General features: G+C 44.4%; 1 protein-coding gene across 7 annotated transcripts in view; it reads right to left on the bottom strand.

The window, feature by feature from the left end:
* Positions 1–23628, bottom strand: part of DIAPH2 (diaphanous related formin 2) — a 1634550-nt gene that overhangs the window by 1286515 nt on the left and 324407 nt on the right. For all 7 annotated transcript variants that reach the window (XM_073589842.1, XM_073589844.1, XM_073589848.1 and 4 more), the window contains one exon: positions 18556–18664. In XM_073589842.1, coding sequence (XP_073445943.1) covers positions 18556–18664 — 109 coding nt within the window. The remainder of the gene's footprint in view (positions 1–18555; positions 18665–23628) is intronic.

Here is a 23628-nt window from a genome sequence, read left to right as displayed (position 1 = left end):
AATGCACGCAATTCTCTTGACTTTGGCTGCACAAGTTTATGGACTAATTGGCTCAACGGGTAAAACCCTGAGACTGTCCATCGGATCATCTGTGGCCAAGGAAGCTACGAACACCATAAGTTGATTGCGTGGATTGTTATCACATTGTGGTTGTCTATTTCCCTAGCATTTGCTCCTTTAACTGTTCATCTCCCTGCCAGCAGTACCTTTACTGCTAAATTAAATTGTTAGCCCTCGCTTGGCCTTTCTTGCATCACTGCATTTCACAACCCACTTATATATCGAGGTGAGATACTAGGGGTACTGACCATCATGGCTAGGTACACCTTGTCGCTGTGGATGGCAGGTAGCAAGGTGATAAACTAGGGGTAAGGACCATCCAGACTGGGTACACCTTGTCGCTGTAGATGGTAGGTAGTAAGGTGAGATACTAGGTATGGACCATCATAGCTGGGGACATCTTGTTGCTGTGGATGGCATGTAGCGATGTGAGATACTAGGGAAAACAACCATCATGGCTAGGTACACCATGTCACTGTGGACTGGGTACAGCTTGTCACGGTGGACGGCACGTAGCGAGGTGATATACTAGGGATACAGATCATCCAGACTGGGTACACCTTGTTGCTGTGCATGTCACATAGGGAGGTGAGATACTAGGGGTACGAACCATTCTGATTGGGTACACCTTGCTGCGGTGGACGGCACGCAGTGAGGTGAGATACTAGGGGTATGGGTCATCCTGACTGAGTACACCTTGCTGCGGTGGACAGCAAGTAGCGAGGTGAGATACTAGGGGTACAGACCATCCAGACTGGGTAAACCTGGTCGCTGTGGATAGCACGTAGCGAGGTGAGATACTAGGTGTACAGGCCATCCTGGTTGGGTACACCTTGTCGCTGTGGACGGCACGTAGTGAGGTGAGATACTAGGGGTACCGACTATCCAGACTGGGTACACCTGGTCACGGTGGATGGCACGTAGCAAGGTGAATTCTAGGGGTAGTGACCATCCTGACTGGGTGCACCTTGTTGCGGTGGATGGCACACAGCAAAGTTAGATAATAGGTGTATGGACCATCCAGACTGGGTACACCTTGTCATGACGGATAGTACGTAGCAAGGTGAGATACTAGGGGTATGGACCGTCCAGACTGGGAACACCTTGTCGCGGTGGACAGTATGTAGCGAGTGGATGGCATGTAGCGAAGTGAAATATTAGGGGTACGGACCATCCTGACTGGGTACACCTTGTTGTGGTGGACAGCACGTAGTGAGGTGAGATACTAGGGATATGGACCATCCTGGCTGAGTACACCTTGTCGCGGTGGATGGCACGTAACGAGTTGAGATACTAGGGGTATGGGCCATCCTGACTGGGTACACCTTGTTGAGGTGGAAGGCACGTAGCGAGGTGAGATACTAGGGGTACGGGCCATCCTGACTGGGTACACCTGGCTGCGGTGGATGGCTATTTCCATGTACTATAACTATTTATTTCATTACTGCAGGTGATTTGCTCAGTAGAAATATTACTACAGCTCTGGCAAAATTTAAGACACCACCACATCAAAACCCTGTCATGGGCAGTCCATTCTGCAGACCAGAACCCAATTTAAAACATCTGGAATGTAATCAAGAGGATGATGGATAGTCACAAGCCATCAAACAAAGAACTGCTTAAATTTTTGCCCCAGAAGCAGTGTCAAAGACTGGTGGCAAGCATGCCAAGATGCATGAAAGCTGTTTGAAAAATCATGGTTATTCCACAAAATATTGATTTCTGAACTCTTCCTGAGTTAAAACAGTATTGTTGTTTCAAAAAATGATTATGAACTTGTTTTCTTTGCATTATTTGAGGTCTGAAAGCACTGTTTGTTTGTTTTTTAAATTTTGACCATTTCTCCTTTTCAGAAAAGAAAAAACAAAATGTATTGCTTGGAAATTCGGAGACGTGTTGTCAGAAGTTTGCAGACTAAAAGAACAATTTACATTTTACTCAAAAATCTCTATATATAAAAATGAATGTATGTATGTGTGTATCACCAACCGTTCACAAAGCATCTTTCATTTCACCAGAGCTGTTCAAAAGAAGCTGAGCTGTGATTGGTTGCTATGATCAACAGTTTTCCTTGCAACCAACCACTAAGCATCTCTCATTTCACCAGAGCTGGTTAAAAGTAGCTGAGCTGTGATGGTTGCTATGAGCAAGTTTTCCCACTTGACAACACCTCAGCAGACACTGACATGGTGGAAGAAATCTAGCATCCCTGGGAACATAAGCTCCCAGCCAATGTCTGCCACCCAGAAAGGAGCACAGGGCACATGACAGAAATGAATCCCCCCTCCCCTGGATCAATGGTATGCAAGTTAGGGCAAATCCACTCCGCGCTTTGGTACTGACCCCAGGCCTTTCTTAAAGGGATCCTCGGTATGGAAGGTAGAGCAAATCCATCCAGTGCTTTGGTACTGACCCCAGGCCTTTCTTAAAGGGATCTCCAGTATGGAAGGTAGAGCAAATCCATCCAGTGCTTTGGTTCTGACCCCATGCCTCTCTTAAAGGGATCCTCGGTATGGAAGTCAGGGCAATTGCCTTCAAATACTCTGGTACTGACCCCAGGCTCTCTTAAAGGGATCTCTTGTACTGAAGTTAGGGCAAGTCCCTCAGCGCTCTGATTCTGACCCCAGGATTCTATTAAAGGTATCATTGGTATGCAAGTCAGGGCAAATCCATCCAGCGCCCTGGTTCTGATCCCAGGCTTTCTTAAAGGGATTCCCGGTATGGAAGTTAGGGCAAATCCACTCAGCGCTCTGGTTCTGATCCCAGGCTTTCTTAAAGGGATCTCTGGTATGGAAGTTAGAGCAAATCCCTCAGTGCTCTGATTCTCACCCCAGGGTTCTATTAAAGGGATCTCCTGTACGGAAGTTAGGGCAAATCCCTCAGCGCCCTGATTCTGACCCCAGGATTCTATTAAAGGTATCATTGGTATGCAAGTCATGGCAAATCCACTCAGCACTCTGGTTCTGATCCCAGGCTTTCTTAAAGGGATCCCCGGTATGGAAGTTAGGGCAAATCCACTCAGCGCTCTGGTTCTGATCCCAGGCTTTCTTAAAGGGATCTCTGGTATGGAAGTTAGAGTAAATCCCTCAGTGCTCTGATTCTCACCCCAGGGTTCTATTAAAGGGATCACTGGTATGGAAGTCAGGGCAAATCCACTCAGCGCTCTTGTTCTGACGCCAGGCCTCTCTAAAAGGGATCCCCGGTGTGGAAGTTAGGACTGCTTCACTCAGCGCTCTGGTTCTGACCCCAGGCTGATGGGATGATGTGGGATATTAGGGGTAGTAGTCCGGTAGCTCTGGCTGACGGGATGATGTGGGATATTAGGGGGAGTAGTCCGGTGGCTCTGGCTGATGGGATGATGTGGGATATTAGGGGTAGTAGTCCGGCGTCTCTGGCTGACAGGATGATGTGGGATATTATGGGTAGTAGTCCGGTAGCACTGGCTGACGGGATGATGTGGGATATTATAGTGAATGTGGCTATGCGGAGTGGGCAGAGCTCTACACTCAGCTTTATATATATAGATATAATCATTATAATTTGTTATAACTAACCGTAGTTAGTTACTATGCCCGGGCAGCGCTGGGCTCTTCAGCTAGTATACCTATAAAAGAGAAAAATTCAGACAAACTGAACATTTGAAAGTGGTCTCTTAATTTTTGCCACAGCTGTATTATTTACATGCATCATTGGGGGTGGCAGTGCTTGTGAATTCGCTGCCTGCTTGCTGATGACATGATGGCGACAGACTCTGCTGTATCAGTACATTATCTGCTCTGTAACACTGCAGTGATTGTATCCACCCTGCAGATTCCCAAAGGAGAAACATGGCTGCCCTCGTATCATCACCTTGACCTGAGAAAAAGCAAATCCAATCAGAACGGCATCCTCCGCAGCGCCTCGTATCGGCTCATAAAGATTATACAAGTCTCGGGGAGTCAGCGGCCTTAACCTCCGAGGAAGAGTCATCCTCTCAATCATTATCTCATTCCTCCTGAGATCTGGGGCCTTGGCTTCTCCAGTCCAGGATTAGATACACACATCTGCAGAATTCTGCATGATCAGATGCCGAGGCGCCAACATCGGCAAGCGGGACCACTGCACCGCAGACTGTATCACACAGAGTGGGAATAGATACACAGCTGAGCAGAATGTATCACACAGGATGGGATTAGATACAGGGCTCAGCAGATAGCATCACACAGGTCATGATTAGATACAGCAGATTCCCAGCAGACTATCACTGGAGCAGCTAATGTATACGTATACAGTATATTGTGGCAAAGTACTGGAGGGGAGATAAGTTTCACTACGGGTGTTAGCTTTAGTGATAGTAACCTAGGAAATTACACCAGCACACTAAGTGCTGAGAGGGGTTAATTGACCATGTAGAGTGCTAGGTTGATTGAACAGGTGTAGAGTGGGAGGAGTACAGAGGATAAATACCCAGCCTTCTAGAGCATTCAGAGTGAGGTGGGCCTGGAGCTATGGTTGCAGGTTAAGAAAAGCTGAACCTTTTGTTGTCTATTCCTGAAGCGAGCGGATTCCCGGAACAAAAAGGACTGTGCCATATGTTTTTGTTTTCCTGTTAGGCCAAGAATGCCAGTATTCCTGTGTCTAACTCTATGTGCTGCCAAGTGAGACGATCGACCACAGTTAGTGGAGAATGCAGACAAGATTCCCAGGAAGCAAGTGTGGATGGCTGAGGAAAAGCTGCATGTCCTGAATGAAGGTGGCTGTAGAGGTGGAACTGCGGTCAGACAAAATGGAGGAGCTGATCAAGCAACTGGTCCAAAGCCAGCAGCGACAACAACAGCTGCAGCAGGAACAGCTGGCACAATACAACTGCTCAAGCAACAGCAGAGCAGAGCAGGGACCTGTTTCCGGAGTTAACAGGAAGTATGCAGGTTGCTGAACATGACATCCTGTCACATGTGCGGGTGAACCAAAAACTGTATAGAATCCCTGAAGCCCACCGCAAGGTGATTTTGAAGGAGATTAGGAAAATGGTGAGTCTGAGCATAGTCAAGGCTCTGCGGGTCCAGCCCCACTGTTATTGTGCGGAAGCATGGTGGACAGTTAGGTTTCCGTATCAACCACAGGAAACTAAATGTTGTGTCTAAATGTGATGCATAACCGCGTTGATCATCTCATACAGAAGCTAGGTTCAGCCAGATACATCACGATTCTGGACCTAACGAGACGTTGCTGGTAAACCCTTCTCTCTCAAAGTGCAAAGGAAAAGACGGCTTTTTCTATACCTAAAACTTGCTTTCAGAATACCAGAATTCAGTTTGGGCTTCAAGGAGCCCCATTACCTTTCGGAGGGAAATGTACCGGTTCTTAGCCCCTCACAAAAAGTATTAGGGAAGGCATTTGCAGAAGGTCGATGACGTGCTGGATGCACTGGGGGGGGGTTACCATAAACTTAAAGAAGTGTGCCATGGGGAAAGAGAAGAAAAAATACTTGGGCTACATAGCTGGAAAAGGTGGAATAAAGCCGCAAGTGAGTAAGGGAGAGGCAATCCAAAATTGGCCGCAACTGGTCTCTAAGAAACAGGTTAAGCCATTTCTGGGAATGCTAGTAGGATATTATCGTCGATTTAACCTTAATTTCGCCATGATAGCCGCATCCCTGACCAACACTCTTTAGGGCAGGAAGACGCTGATGGCTTCAACCTTCATGTGGAGCACAGGCCTGAGAAACTGCACAGTATCGCAGATGGGGTGGAGTGGGCAAAGAGGTGCAAACTCTGAAGCTGTGCTTTCATGTTAAGGGAAGTTGGACCTTTTGCTGTTTTTTTCCAGAAGCGGGTGGATTCATGTAACGACAAGGGCTGTGCTATACGTTAAGTTTTTGCTTTTGCTAGAGTGGAACTGGTTTATGCAGTATTTTTAATAAACCAGTGGAAGATTTAAAGAGACAGTGTTCCTATGTCTACCTCTATCTGCAGCCAAGTGAGCCAATCTACCACAATATATATATCTCATTTAGGTCGTTGCGATTTATGTAAGTTTATCAATAACAATTTCAGGTGCAGGATGCAGACGCCATCGCACCAATATCCCAAGGGAATGGACATAGGGGAAGCACCGGCCCATCTGCTGCCTAGAGGAGATCAGGGCGTTTGTGACAATTGATCCTGATGATTATACACATTAATATTACACTACAGAACGATGCCTAAGGAATAAAAGTATACAAGGAGACTCGGCTGGGGAGAGTAGTAGGCAGAGACACAGGCTGCAGCCCCCAGCGAGGACACAGATCTAATGGTGTTAGGTTTAGGGAATGTTCAGCTTTATGTAAAGTAACCCAATCACTGAGCAATGAGGCAGTCTGCAACTTTATAACATTATGTGTTTTCTCATGGTGTCCAGGATTTCTGCTTCCCGTCAGTGATCGAAAACATCGAGAGGATAAAAGCCTGGACAGACCTTGCACGACTGACAACCAGGACACAACGAGAGCTGTCTGTGCAGGAAATCTCTCTGGTGTCGTCTTAGTCTGCCTTAGTGTAGGAGAATGTGTCATTGTAAAAACCAGGAAAAGAAAGAAGAAAAATAAAAGGAAGAAAGGAAAGAAAGAAGGAAGAAAGAAAGACAAGAAAAAAAAGAAAGTGAGAGAGAAAAAAACCCAGAGAAATAAAGAACAAGACAGAAAAAAAAAGCAAGATAAAGAATAGAACTGGACAGTAATGTTAATTTGCGGCATACAGCGTTCTTTCCTCCGGATGCGGCGCAAGGACATGTGATACGATTCGTCCGCGGTCACTTGCTGGTCCTTCCAATTATCGCTTTTGAAGTGGTAAATTGGTTCCATGGTTTCAGGCCACTTATTTGCAGCGGATATGCTGCACAATTGAAAACATTTTCAGCTCTGCACATGTGCTATTAAACAAAGCAAGCAGTAAGTGTCTGAGCACAAAGGCAATAATCTTCAGGAACACAACCATTATCAGTGCTTAATGTCCCACGGCTAAGGTGGCCATTTGTAAAAATCTAACAAAACTATCGTTAGCTGTGTTAACAACCAATTTTCCAGAAAAAGGCCGTTATACAAAGTTCTACACAACACTAAAATAGATATACAACAGTCGGGAAGCCAATAATAGACACAAGTTTAACAACTGCAAGCTGCTTATAAATATATTTCCGGTTAAAAAGGCCAAGAACATGGAAATTGGTGATGCTGTTAGAATTAGACTATGAAACATTCAAAATACTTGTAAAAAACCTATAATTCATAAATCCAAATCGACACCCACAAGAAGATAAAGACATAATACAACCCCCTATGTACAAGAATATAACTACTATAATACTGCTCCTGTGTACAGAATATAACTACTATAATACTGCCCCCTACGTACAAGAATATAACTACTATAATACTGGTCTCTATGTCAAAGAATATAACTACTATAATACTGTCCCTATGTACAAGAATATAACTACTATAATACTGTCCCTATGTAGAAGACTATAACTACTATAATACTGCCCCTATGTATAAGAATATAACTACTATAATACTGCTCCTATGTAGAAGACTATAACTACTATAATACTCCCCCTATGTACAAGACTATAACTACTATAATACTGCCTCTTATGTACAAGAATATAACTACTATAATACTGCCACTATGTACAAGAATATAACTACTATAATACTGCCCCTATGTACAAGAATATAACTTCTATAATACTGCTCCTATGTACAAGAATATAACTACTATAATACTGCCCCTAAGTACAAGGTTATAACTACTATAATAGTGCCCCTATGTACAAGACTATAACTACTATAATACTGCCCCTATGTACAAGAATATAACTACTATAATACTGCCCCTATGTACAAGAATATAACTACTATAATATTGCCCCCTATGTACAAGAATATAACTACTATAATACTGGTCTCTATGTCCAAGAATATAACTACTATAATACTGTCCCTGTGACGACTCCTGGAGTGGACCCTCTGGGTCGTGACACCAACCCTCCCAGGGCGAGCTGACCAAGTGAAGACCACCCCCTATACAGGGAGTGTCAGGGGCAAGCCCCAGGAGGTGAGGCACCACGACTGCTGGCACCAGGCGGCCGGCTCACAGGAGACACGAGTGGGTGAGTGTGTCTGCAGGAACGTGTAAAGTGTGGACACGGGAACACGTGGTATACAGAGACTTCGTTCGTCCGGGTGTGAGTGAAGCAGGATGCGTGCAAGGAGCACGTCAGAGCACTGAGTCAGGCAGCAGGTGTGCCAGGAGGTGTAACAGAGTACAGGAGCAGGGTGTGTGCCAGAGGGCACAACTGAGCATAAGACAGAGCGCAGGATTGGTATGTGTGCCAGGAGGCACAACAGAGTAAGAGACTGAGTACAGGATCAGAGCATGTGCCAGGAGGCACAACTGAGTATGAGACAAAGCACAGGGTCCGAGTGTGTGCCCGGAGGCACAACTGAGTATAAGACAGAGCACGGAATCAGAGTGTGTGCCAGGAGGCACAACAGAGGATGAGACAGAGTACAGGGTAAGAGCGTGTGCCAGGAGGCACAACCGAGTATGAGACAGAGTACAGTGTCAGAGCATGTGCCAGGAGGCACAACCGAGTACGAGACAGAACACAGGGTCAGAGCGTGTGCCAGGAGGCACAACCAAGTACAAAGCAGAGTGCAGATTCAGAGCGTGTGCCAAGAGGCACAACAGAGTGCAAGGCAGGGGACCTGAATACAGCGCACAGCCAGGCAGGGACACGGCAGACCAAGCCAGGAAGCACAACAATAATCAGGCACCTCCCCTAGGGGGAGGTCGTCTGATATAGCACATGACTACTACTGGTTCCGGGTCAGGACCTAGACAGAAAGCACATGACCACTACAGGTTCCGGGTCAGGTCTTCCATTACCATAGAGAGGACCGAGCCCTATACAGCACTGACAGGAGCGCGCAAGCGCAAACGTGACATGTAGGAGGAGGCCCGGGGACGAGAGCTGCGCGTGCGCACCCGACGGGACCCCCGGAGTGACCTCAGCTCCGGAAGAGATGACGTCGGGACCGAGGTCCCGCCCCCAGGTGAGCACGGCATGACAGTACCCCCCCCCTTTACGCCCCCTCTTTCTAAAGCTGGAGAGGAACTTAGACAAAATCTGGGGTGCGTGGATATTCTCCCTGGGTTCCCATGACCTCTCCTCGGGGCCAAAACCCTTCCAATCGACCAAGAACATGGTTCTCCCTCTTACCTTCTTCATGGCCAAAATGTCATTCACCTCAAACTCATCCCCCAAGCCAACAGGCTGGGGTGTGTGGCCTGGAGAAGGATGAAATCGGTTAGGAACCACAGGTTTTAGGAGAGACACATGGAAGGAATTGGGAATACGGAGTGAAGGAGGCAGCTTCAATTTGTAAGCAACATCATTAATCCGCCTGAGGACCTCAAAAGGACCAATGTAACGGGGACCCAGTTTTAAGATGGTACCTTAAGGCGGACGTATTTGGTAGAGAGCCACACCTTGTCACCAGGGAGAAATGGAGGAGCGTCCAGGCGCCTCTTGTCAGCGTGTAATTTCATTCTGTCCCGTGCTTTCTCGAGAGCGGTTATGGTCTCCTGCCATACCCTGGAGAACTCCACAGACTGAGAATCGGCAGCAGGTACCCCCAAGACAGGAAGTACCGGTAGAGGCACATTGAGATGCTGTCCAAAGACGATGAAGAAAGGAGACTTGGTAGACGATTCACTGGAGTGATTATTGTAGGCGAACTCAGCCCAAGGAAGTAGACCGACCCAGTCATTCTGATGAGCATTAGAAAAATGCCGGAGATAGGATGTAAGGATCTGGTTGGTACGTTCCACCTGCCCATTGGTTTGGGGGTGATAGGCGGAAGAGAAATCCAATGACACTTTCATGAGTCCGCATAGAGCTCTCCAGAACCGGAAGGTGAATTGGACCCCTCTGTCTGACACGATGTGCTGGGGGAAGCCGTGAATCCTGAAGATATGGGAAATGAAGATCTTCGCCAAGTCAGGAGCAGAGGGTAGTCCGGGAAGAGGAATGAAGTGAGCCATCTTTGAAAATCGGTCTACAGCCACCAAGACCACAGTACAACCGGAATAACAAGGCAGATCAGTAATGAAATCCATGGCTATGTGCTGCCATGGAGCCGACGGAATGGGAAGCGGGAACAGAAGACCGGAGGTTGGTTGTCTGGGTATCTTGTTCTGGGCACAGGATGGGCAAGATGCTACAAAGTCTTTAACATCCTGGGAGAGTGAAGGCCACCAATAATGGCGAGAGATTAAGTCCAAAGTCTTTTTGACACCAACGTGGCCGGCAATCTTGGACGAATGTCCCCAATTTAGAACTCGTTTTCGGTTATTCTCAGCCACAAAGGTTCTTCCCGGAGGTAACGTGGTTAACTTGACAGGAGCCACAGTAATTACTTTGGATATATCAATGATATGAGAGGGTTCTTCCTCTGCATCAGACGACAGGAATGATCTTGACAACGCATCCGCTCTAACGTTCTTATCGCCGGGCCGAAAATGTAGCTCAAAGTCAAAGCGGGCGAAGAATAGGGACCACCTGGCTTGCCGAGGATTGAGCCTCTGTGCGGACTGGATGTACGCCAGGTTCTTATGGTCCGTGAAGATCTTGAATGGATGTATGGCACCTTCCAGTAAGTACCTCCACTCCTCCAAGGCCAACTTAATGGCCAATAGCTCTTTGTCGCCAATGGAGTAGTTCTGCTCAGTGGAGGAAAATACTTTAGAAAAGAAGCCACAGGTGACAAAACGTCCAGAAGAGGATTTCTGCAGAAGGACTGCGCCAGCCCCAGTAGAGGATGCGTCCACCTCGAGAGTGAAAGGTCTACTAACCTCAGGTCGGTGAAGCGCCGGAGCAGCGGCGAAGGCTTGTTTCAACGACTGGAAGGCCTCTTCAGCCTCAGAGGGCCAAGCCTTTGGGTTAGCTCCCTTGCAGATAAGGGACGAGATGGGGCGAACCAACGAGGAAAAATGAGGAACGAACTGTCGGTAGTAGTTCGCAAAACCAAGGAAGCGTCGGATTGCCTTCACCCCATGGGGCTGTGGCCAATCGAGGACGGCGGACACTTTTGCCGGATCCATGCGTAGACCTGATTCTGAGATAATGTACCCCAAGAATGGCAGGGACGTTTGCTCGAAGGCACATTTCTCGAGCTTGGCATAAAGGCGGTTCTCCCTCAGGCGCTGGAGGACTTGACGCACGTTCTATCTGTGGGCGGAGAGGTCTGGAGAAAAAACGAGGATGTCATCCAGATAGACTACCACGCAGGAGTACAGCATATCCCGGAAGACGTCATTCACGAACTCCTGGAAAACCGCTGGGGCATTGCAGAGGCCGAAGGGCATGACCAAGTACTCGTAGTGACCGTCTCTGGTGTTAAAGGCGGTCTTCCACTCATCCTCGGAACGAATGCGGATCAAGTTGTAGGCCCCACGAAGATCCAGTTTGGTGAAAATTCGAGCTCCTCTAAGTCGGTCAAAGAGCTCCGGGATCAATGGCAATGGGTACTTGTTCTTGACCGTGATATCGTTCAGGCCTCGGTAGTCTATGCAAGGACGGAGGTAGCCGTCCTTCTTTTTTACAAAGAAAAATCCCGCTCCCGCGGGCGAGGAGGACTTACGGATGAAACCTCTAGCAAGGTTCTCCTGGATATAGTCAGACATAGCTTGGGTCTCTGCAGGGGATAACGGGTATATCCTACCCCTGGGTGGCATAGAACCAGGAATGAGGTCAATCGGACAGTCATATGGCCGATGGGGGGGCAGAGTCTCGGCCTCCTTCTTGTCGAAGACATCTGCAAAGGACCAGTAAGCCGACGGCAGACCTGTAGGTGCCGGGGATGGACCGGCAGAGTTCATCGGACGGACGGGCAACAGGCACTTCTGACAGAATGGTCCCCACCGGAGTATCTTGCCCGACCGCCAGTCCAGGGTTGGCTCATGAGTCCGTAGCCAAGGGAGGCCTAGAAGAAGTGTGTGAGACATGGTAGACAAGACGAGGAAGGAGATCTTCTCCAGGTGCAGGGCTCCGATCTGCAGCTCGATCTCTTCGGTGGCCTGGGTAACGGTCTCCAGCACGGACGTACCATTGACCGAAACAATCGACCGAGGAGTCTCCAGGGATCTGACAGGAATCCGGTATTTTTTAACCGCCTCGAGTGTGATAAAATTCCCCTCCGCACCAGAATCCAGGAAAACCTCCTCAGAATAACGCTTGGCACCAAGATTCAATAATACGGACACGAGCAGGGGAGGAGAGGAATCACGTACACCTAGGGAGGCCTCTCCTATCAACCCTAGACGGAGAAGTTTCCCGGCCTCTTGGAGCAGGAACGGAGGAGGTGAGAGGAGCTTCTCTCTCTGGCTAATTCACGGGCACGTTCCTGAAACCGCAGGTCAATGCGTGTCGCCAGTGAGATCAGATCCTCTAAAGAGGTGGGAGTATCCCGACCTGCCAGTACGTCTTTGATCCGACTGGACAGGCCACGCCAAAAGATCCCTACGAGAGCCTCGTTGTTCCAACCGAGTTCGGAGGCCAAGGTACGAAAACGGATGGCATACTGTCCTACCGGTAGCGTACCCTGATGGAGGTTAAAGAGGGACTCGGTGATAGAGGCCAGCCGACCCGGCTCGTCGAACACCTTGCGGAAGGTGTCCAAAAAGGTGGAAAGCTGAGAGACGAGTGGGTTATTGCGCTCCGAGAGGGGGTTCACCCATGCTAACGCCTCCCCCTCTAAGTGTGAAACAATAAAGGCAATTTGGGCGCGCTCAGTTTGATAGTGCTGCGGCAAAAGCTCAAAATGTAACCGGCATTGGTTCAGAAATCCTCGAAAAAACTTAGGGTCCCCGCTATATCGGGGTGGCTTGCCGAGGCGCGGCATCGGGTGCGGGGCCGAGGACTGGGCAGAAACGGATTGTATGGCCGACAAACGAGACTCCATGGATTTAAAGCAAGCAGTAAGTGTCTGAGCACAAAGGCAATAATCTTCAGGAACACAACCATTATCAGTGCTTAATGTCCCACGGCTAAGGTGGCCATTTGTAAAAATCTAACAAAACTATCGTTAGCTGTGTTAACAACCAATTTTCCAGAAAAAGGCCGTTATACAAAGTTCTACACAACACTAAAATAGATATACAACAGTCGGGAAGCCAATAATAGACACAAGTTTAACAACTGCAAGCTGCTTATAAATATATTTCCGGTTAAAAAGGCCAAGAACATGGAAATTGGTGATGCTGTTAGAATTAGACTATGAAACATTCAAAATACTTGTAAAAAACCTATAACTCATAAATCCAAATCGACACCCACAAGAAGATAAAGACATAATACAACCCCCTATGTACAAGAATATAACTACTATAATACTGCTCCTGTGTACAGAATATAACTACTATAATACTGCCCCCTACGTACAAGAATATAACTACTATAATACTGGTCTCTATGTCAAAGAATATAACTACTATAATACTGTCCCTATGTAGAAGACTATAACTACTATAATACTGCCCCTATGTATAAGAATATAACTACTATAATACTGCTCCTATGTACAAGACTATAACTACTATAATACTCCCCCTATGTACAAGACTATAACTACTATAATACTGCCTCTTATGTACAAGAATATAACTACTATAATACTGCCACTATGTACAAGAATATAACTACTATAATACTGCCCCTATGTACAAGAATATAACTTCTATAATACTGCTCCTATGTACAAGAATATAACTACTATAATACTGCCCCTAAGTACAAGGTTATAACTACTATAATAGTGCCCCTATGTACAAGACTATAACTACTATAATACTGCCCCTATGTACAAGAATATAACTACTATAATACTGCCCCTATGTACAAGAATATAACTACTATAATACTGCCCCCTATGTACAAGAATATAACTACTATAATACTGGTCTCTATGTCCAAGAATATAACTACTATAATACTGTCCCTGTGACGACTCCTGGAGTGGACCCTCTGGGTCGTGACACCAACCCTCCCAGGGCGAGCTGACCAAGTGAAGACCACCCCCTATACAGGGGCACAACTGAGTATAAGACAGAGCACGGAATCAGAGTGTGTGCCAGGAGGCACAACTGAGTATAAGACAGAGCACGGAATCAGAGTGTGTGCCAGGAGGCACAACTGAGTATAAGACAGAGCACGGAATCAGAGTGTGTGCCAGGAGGCACAACAGAGGATGAGACAGAGTACAGGGTAAGAGCGTGTGCCAGGACGCACAACCGAGTATGAGACAGAGTACAGTGTCAGAGCATGTGCCAGGAGGCACAACCGAGTACGAGACAGAACACAGGGTCAGAGCGTGTGCCAGGAGGCACAACCAAGCACAAAGCAGAGTGCAGATTCAGAGCGTGTGCCAAGAGGCACAACAGAGTGCAAGGCAGGGGACCTGAATACAGCGCACAGCCAGGCAGGGACACGGCAGACCAGGCCAGGAAGCACAACAATAATCAGGCACCTCCCCTAGGGGGAGGTCGACTGATATAGCACATGACTACTACTGGTTCCGGGTCAGGACCTAGCCAGAAAGCACATGACCACTACAGGTTCCGGGTCAGGTCCTCCATTACCATAGAGAGGACAGAGCCCTATACAGCACTGACAGGAGCGCGCAAGCGCAAACGTGACATGTAGGAGGAGGCCCGGGGACGAGAGCTGCGCGTGCGCACCCGACGGGACCCCTGGAGTGACTGCAGCTCCGGAAGAGATGACGTCAGGACTGAGGTCCCGCCCCCAGGTGAGCACGGCGTGACAGTCCCTATGTAGAAGACTATAACTACTATAATACTGCCCCTATGTACAAGAATATAACTACTATAATACTGCCTGTTATGATTGGGTCACCGAGGAGGAGAGCAAGCCCAAGCTAAGCCGCAGAAAACCAGAGAGGTTGGTAACTAAGCGGATTGTAGACCCCTGATCCTATCCACACCCGACGGGACCCCCGGAGTGAACGCAGCTCCGGAAGAGATGACGTCGGGACCGAGGTCCCGCCCCCAGGTGAGCACGGCGTGACAGTCCCTATGTAGAAGACTATAACTACTATAATACTGTCCCTATGTACAAGAATATAACTACTATAATACTGCCCCTATGTACAAGAATATAACTACTATAATACTGCCCCTTTGTACAAGAATATAACTATTATAATACTGCCCCTATGTACAAGAATATAAACTACTATAATACTGCCCCCTATGTACAAGAATATAACTACTATAATTCCACTCCTATGTACACGATTATTATGTTCTTGTACAAAGCGGCAGTATTATAGTAGCTATATTCTTGTACATAGGGGCAGTATTATAGTAGTTATATTCTGTACATAGGAGCAGTATTATAGTAGTTATATTCTTGTACATACAGGGCAGTTTTATAGTAGTTTATATTCTTGTACAAAGGGGCAGTATTATAGTAAACTACTATAAAACTGCCCTCTATGTACAAGAATATAACTACTATAATACTGCTCCTATGTACAGAATATAACTACTATAATACTGCCCCCTATGTACAAGAATATAACTACTATAATACTGGTCTCTATGTACAAGAATATAACTACTATAATACTGTCCCTAGGTAGAAGACTATAACTACTATAATACTGCCCCTATGAACAAGAATATAACTACTATAATACTGCCCCTTTGTACAAGAATATAACTACTATAATACTGCCCCCATGTACAAGAATATAAACTACTATAATACTGCCCCCTATGTACAAGAATATAACTACTATAATACTGTCCCTATGTACCAGAATATAACTACTATAATTCCACTCCTATGTACACGATTATAACTAATATAATACTGTCCCTATGCACAAGAATATAACTACCATAATACTGCCCCCTATGTACAAGACTATAACTACTATAATACTGTCCCTATGTAGAAGACTATAACTACTATAATATTGCCCCTATGTACAAGAATATAACTACTATAATACTGCCCCTTTGTACAAGAATATAAACTACTATAAAACTGCCCTCTATGTACAAGAATATAACTACTATAATACTGTCCCTATGTACAAGAATATAACTACAATACTGCTCCTATGTTCAGAACATACAGTAACTGCTATAATACTGCCTCCTATGTACAAAAATATAACTACTATAATACTGCTCCTATGTACAGAATATAACTTCTATAATACTGCCCCTATGTACAAGAATATAACTACTATAATACTACCCCCTATATACAAGAATATAACTACTATAATACTGCTCCTATGTACAAGAACATATCTACTATAATACTGTCTCCTATGTACAAGAATATAACTACTATAATTCTGCTCCTATGTACAAGAATATAACTACTATAACAATGTCCCTATTGTGACATAATCACTGGAGTTGTAGACGAAGGGAAGTATGTGTAACTGCGCACGCAGCGATCACTGATGTGAAACTGGACCATTTTTGTGTTTCCGGCACACTAGGTGCTGAGAAGCCATGTACAGAGTTCAGGGGGCTGGTTTGATGTCAGCACCCGCAGTGTGGGCGGGAGGGTGCTCACCGTACCCCTTTCTACCTGCAGGACCTGCATGTGTTTGGTGACCTCCAGTGAGGTCATGATCATATGACCAGTACATGTGATATATACTTGGAACTGTGGTTCAGTCTGTGTGGTGTATTGGGAGAGATGTGGAACTCCCACGTGGCTCCCACAGGAGCTAAGGACGCAGTGTACATTACCTGCAGTGAAGCCTGCAGGACAAGGACTCTGATAGACTATTTTTGGTTCACCCTTATGTCAGAAAGGCTCTATTTATGTTTCTGAACTCTGCAAAGGTTCATGCTGTCTACAAATAAACCAGCAGCTGATGTACTACCAGAACTGTTCCTGTGACTACCTTGTGAAGCAGCTGAGTAAGTCAACCCCTCACACAATGTACAAGAATATAACTACTCTAGTACTGCTCCTTTGTACAGAATATAACTACTATAATACTGCCTCTATGTACAGGAATATAACTACTATAATACTGCTCCTATGTACAAGAATATAACTACTATAATACTGCCCCTATGTACAAGAATATAACTACTATAATACTACCCCCTATATACAAGAATATAACTACTATAATACTGCTCCTATGTACAAGAACATATCTATTATAATACTGTCTCCTATATACAAGTATATAACTACTATAATACTGCCCCCATGAAAAAGAATATAACTACTATAATACTGCCTCTATGTACAAGAATATAACTACTATAATACTGCTCCTATGTACAAGAATATAACTACTATAATAATACCCCTATGTACAAGAATATAACTACTGTAATGATACCCCTATGTACAAGAATATAACTACTATAATACTACCCCTATGTACAAGAATATAACTACTATAATACTGCCTCTATGTACAAGAATATAACTACTATAATACTGCTCCTATGTACAAAAATATATCTACTATAATACTGCCTCCTATATACAAGAATGTAACTACTATAATACTGCTCCTATGTACAAGAATATAACTACTATAATACTGCTCCTATGTACAAAAATATAACTACTATAATACTGCCTCCTATATACAAGTATATAACTACTATAATACTGCCCCCATGAAAAAGAATATAACTACTATAATACTGCCTCTATGTACAAGAATATAACTACTATAATACTGCTCCTATGTACAAGAATATAACTACTATAATAATACCCCTATGTACAAGAATATAACTACTATAATACTACCCCTATGTACAAGAATATAACTACTATAATACTGCCTCTATGTACAAGAATATAACTACTATAATACTGCTCCTATGTACAAGAATATAACTACTATAATACTGCTCATATGCACAAGAATATAACTACTATAATACTGCCCCCATATACAATAATATAACTACTATAATATTGCCCCCATGAACAAGAGTATAACTACTATAATACTGCCCCCTATGTATAAGAATATAACTTCTATAATTCTTGTACATAGGGAGCAGTATTATAGAAGTTATATTCTTGTACATAGGAGCAGTACTATAGTAGTTATATTCTTGTACATAGGGAACAGTAACTACTATAGTACTGCTCCTATGTACAAGAATATAACTACTATAATACTGCCCCCTATGTACAAGAGTATAAGTACTATAATACTGCCTACAATGTACAAGAATATAACTTCTATAATACTGCTCCCTATGTACAAGTATATAACTACTATAATACTGCTCCTATGTACAAGAATATAACTACTATAATACTGCCACATGAAAAAGAATATAACTACATAATACTGCATATATGTGCGCGTTACTATAGTTCACCTGGTCATTGACCTGCACAGGTTAGTCGAGTCAGTTTTCTCAGTTTTTTTAGTACCTGGACATGAAGAGCTTCATGATTTTCTAATCCTTCCACAATTGGTGTAAAACGCTCTTTGTTGCTAATGTCGGCCGCTATACTTATCGCTTCCAGAAGTTTCTCTAATCTGTCAGACAGAAAAGGAAAATGTAACAGTTGAAGCTCAATATGAACATATCAGATATGGAGTAATCACTTTCTGCCTCTCTGTATATTGATGACTTCTGTTGGACCCCTGAATACTGGTAGTATAAGGAGTTGGTTCATCTCTGCACATAGGACAGGGCCGGCATCAGCACCCAGCACACTCAGGCAAGTGCCGGGACCCTGAGCAGGCGAGGGGACACCAGCACACTATGGAAGCCCAGTGCCGGCGCTCGGTAGTGTGTCCCCAGCTTGCTCAGGGTCAAGGTACTTGCGATACTTACAACTCTCTGTTCCTGTGCTGCAGTGTCTTCCGTGTCTCCTGACTGACATTTTAGGTCAGAGGGCGTGATGACATCACTACAGTGTGCTCTCTGACATCACAGTCCAGAGAGCCGAAAGATGCTGAGGAGTCTGGAGCAGAGCAGTGGCCAGCCAAGAGAGATGAGTATTACATTTTTTTAATGTTTGACGCATTAAATAGGGCCCATTATGTATAGAGCATTATATGGGGCCTATCATATATGGAGTATCATATGGGGCCCATCATATATGGAGCATCATGTAGGGCCCATCATATATGGAGCATCATATGGGCCAACCATATTCTGGAGTATTATATAGGTCCCATTATATACTGCATGGAACATTATATGGGGCCCATTATTCTGTATGGAGCAATATATGGGGCTCATTATTCTGTATGGAGCACTGTGTGGTGCCCATAATTCTGTATGGAGCAATATATGGGGCTAATTATTCTGTATAGAGCACTATGTGGTGCCCATAATACTGTATGGAGCAATATATGGGGCTCATTATTCTGTATGGAGTACTATGTGGTGCCCATAATACTGTGTGGAGGAATATATGGGGCTCATTATTCTGTATGAAGCACTATGTGGTGCCCATAATACTTTATGGAGCAATATATGGGTCTCACTATTCTGTATGGAGAAATATATGTGGCTCATTATTCTGTATGGAGCAATATGTTGGGTTCATTATTCTGTATGGCGCTCAATATTCTGCATGGAGCATTATATGGGGATCATTATACTGTATGGATCAATAAAGTGAAGGAAATAATTGTTTGATCCCTTGCTGATTTTGTAAGTTTGCCCACTGACAAAGACATGAACAGTCTATAATTTTAAAGGTAGGTTAATTTTAACATTGCGAGGTAGAATATCAAAAATAAAATCCAGAAAATCACATTGTATAAATTATATAAATTTATTTGCATTTTGCAGTGAGAAATACACTACCGTGTCAAAGTTTAGGGTCACTTAGAAATTTCCTTATTATTGAAAGAAAAGCATAGTTTTTTCCAATGAAGCTAACATTAAATGATTCAGAAATACACTCTATACATTGTTAATGTGGTAAATGACTATTCTAGCTGCAAATGTCTGGTTTGTAATGCAATATCTTTATAGGTGTATAGAGGCTTATTTCCAACAACCATCACTCCAGTGTTCTTATGGTACTTTGTGTTTGCTGTCTAAAAAGGCTAATGGATGGTTAGAATACCCTTAAAAACCCTTGTGCAAGTATGTTAGCACAGCTGAAAATTGTTTGGCTGATTAGAGAAGCTATAAACCTGACCTTCCTTTGAGCTAGTTGAGAATCCGGAGAATTACATTTGTTGATCCATTAAACTTAAAATGGCCACAAAAAAATAACTTTCATGTGAAACTCGATAGTCTATTCTTGTTCTTAGAAATGAAGGCTATTCCATGCGAGAAATTGCCAAGAAACTGAAGATGTCCTACAACGGTGTGTACTACTCCCTTCAGAGGAGAGCACAAACAGGCTCTAACCACAGTAGAAAGAGAAGTGGGAGGCCCTGCTGCACAACTAAGCAACAAGACAAGTACATTAGAGTCTGTAGTTTGAGAAATCGATGCCTCAGAGGTCCTCAACTGGCAGCTTCATTAAATAGTACACGCAAAACGCCAATGTCAACGTGTACAATGAAGAGGCGACCCCAGGATGCTGGCCGTCAGGGCAGAGTGGAAAAGAAAAAGCCATATCTGAGACTGGCTAATAAAAGGAAAAGCTTAATATGGGAAAAAGAACACAGACACTGGACAGAGGAAGATTGGAAAAAAATGTTATGGACAGACTAATCCAAGTTTGAGGTGTTTGGACCACACAAAAAACATTTTTGAGACGCAGAACATCTGAAAAGATGCTGGAAGAGTGCCTGACGCCATCTGTCAAGCATGGTGGAGGTAATGTGATGGTCTGGGGTTGCTTTGGTGCTGGTAAAGTAGGAGATTTGTACAAGGTAACAAGGATTTTGAATACGGAAGGCTATCACTCCATTTTGCAACGCCATGCCATACCCTGTGGACAGCGCTTGATTGGAGCCAATTTCATCCTACAACAGGACAATGACCCAAAGCACACCTCCAAATTATGCAAGAACTATTTAGGGAAGAAGCAAGCAGCTGGTATTCTATCTGTAATGGAGGGGCAAGCACAGTCACCAGATCTCAACCCCATTGAGCTGTTGTGGGAGCAGCTTGACCGTATGGTATGCAAAAAGTGCCCATCAAGCCAAACCAACTTGTGGGAGGGGCTTTTGGTCCACTCCTCTTTGCAGATCATCTCTAAATCATTAAGATTATAAGGCTGTCGCTTGGCAGGCAACTCGGAGCTTCAACTTCCTCCATAAGTTTTCTATGTGATTAAGGTCTGGAGACTGGCTAGGCCACTCCATGACCTTATTGTGCTTCTTTTTGAGCCGCTCCTTTGTTGCCTTGGCTGTATGTTTTGGGTCATTGTCTTGCTGGAAGACCCAGCCATGACCCATTTTTAACATCCTGGCGCAGGGAAAGAGGTTGTCACTCTGGATTTTATGGTACATGGCTCCATCCATTCTCCCACTGATGCAGTGAAGTAGTCCTGTGCCCTTAGCAGAGAAACACCCCCAAAACATAATGTTTCCACCTCCAAGCTTGACAGTGGGGAAAGTGTTCTTTGGGTGATAGGCAGCATTTCTCTTCCTCCAAACACGGCGAGTTGTGTTAATGCCAAAGAGCTCAATTTTTGTCTCATCTGACCACAGCACCTTCTCCCTATGACTCACAGAATCATCCAGAAGTTCATTGGCAAACTTCAAACGGGCCTGCACATGTGCCTTCTTGAGCAGGGGGACCATGCGGGCACTGCAGGATTTTAAACCATTATGGCGTAATGTGTTACTAATGGTTTTCTTGGTGACTGAGGTCCCAGCTGCATTGAGATCATTAACAAGTTCCCCCGGTGTAGTTTCAGGAAGATTTCTCACCTTCATCGTGATCAAAGATACCCCGCGAGGTGAGATTTTGCATGGTGTCAAAGATTGATGTCGATTGACAGTCATTTCGTATGTCTTCCATTTTCTTACTATTCTACCAACAGTTTTCTCCTTCTCAGCCAGTGTCTTATGTATGGTTTTGCAGCCCATTCCAGCTTTGTGCAGGTGTATGATCTTGTCCCTGACATCCTTAGAAAGCGCTTTGGTCTTGCCCATGTTGTAGAGGTTAGAGTCTGACTGTTTAATTGAATCTGTGGACAGGAGTCTTTTATAAAGGTAACTATGTAAGACAGCTGTCTTTAATGCAGGTAACAAGTTGATTAAAATTGTGAAACTGGTCTGTAGGAGCCAGAACTCTTAATGGTTGGTAGGGGATCAAATATTTATTTCTCACTGCAAAATGCAAATAAATTTATATAACTTATGCAATGTAATTTTCTGGATTTTATTCCCACGCAGCAATGGCATAAAGTGAGACTAGGGACTTTTTTTTTTTTAAAGTGGTGGATGAATACAGTGCGGAAGGATACCTACCTTCCGTCATTGTATTCCTGGAGCTGGTAGAGAACGGTAGCATCAGCTGATGCTGCTGTTCTCCACGCAAGATGGACGTGGGACCCTCGTGGACTTCTGCGGATCGGGGTAAGTATATTGGTGTTTTTTTATTTTGATATTTATTCCTCAGGCGACAATGGCTTCGGGGATCAAAGTGACAAGTGACGGTGAGTATGTACTCTATGTTATATGTACTGTATGTCTATATGTATGTATTGTATGTAGTATATATGTATGTTGCATGCATGTAGTATATATGCAGTATATATGTAGTATGCATGTTGCATGCATGTGGTATATATGTAGTATGTATGTTGCATGCATGTAGTGTATGTATGTAGTATGTATGTAGTATGTATGTAGTATGCATGTAGTATATATGTAGTATGTATGTTACATGTAGCATATATATTATATATGTAGTATGCATGTTGCATGCATGTAGTATATATGTTGTATGTATGTTGCATACATGTATGCAACATACATATGCAGTATATATGTAGTATGTATGTTACATGTAGCATATATATTATATATGTAGTATGCATGTTGCATGCATGTAGTATATATGTTGTATGTATGTTGCATGCATGTAGTATATATGTATTATGTATGTAGTATGTATGTAGCATGTATGTAGCATGTATGTAGTATGCATGTTGCATGTAGTATATATGTAGTATGTATGTTACATGTAGTATATATAGTATATATATAGTATGCATGTTGCATGCATGTAGTATATATGTTGTATGTATGTTGTATGCATGTAGTATATATGTATTATGTATGTAGTATGTATGTAGCATGTATGTAGCATGTATGTAGCATGTAATTTTTTTTTTTTTTTTACATTCAACACATTAGCCGGATGATGGGACTACTACTGTCCCATCATTGGCTAATGTGTCAATCACTGTCATGGTAGCAGGCATCACCCGATGGGACTTGTAGTCCCATCGGACGATGCCTGCACAGACCCCTGGAGCCTGCACAGCCCCCCGGCAGGCCGGTACAGACCCCCGGGCAGTCGGCACAGACCCCCGGAGCCTGCACAGCCCACCGGCAGGCCGGCACAGCCC

The sequence above is a fragment of the Dendrobates tinctorius genome, unplaced genomic scaffold (assembly GCF_039654945.1).
Source record: "Dendrobates tinctorius isolate UK_male_01 unplaced genomic scaffold, ASM3965494v1 ptg000114l, whole genome shotgun sequence".
Taxonomy (NCBI): domain Eukaryota; kingdom Metazoa; phylum Chordata; class Amphibia; order Anura; family Dendrobatidae; genus Dendrobates; species Dendrobates tinctorius.
The sequence above is the reverse complement of the archived record's forward strand: the minus strand, read 5'-3'. Positions and strand labels throughout refer to the sequence as shown.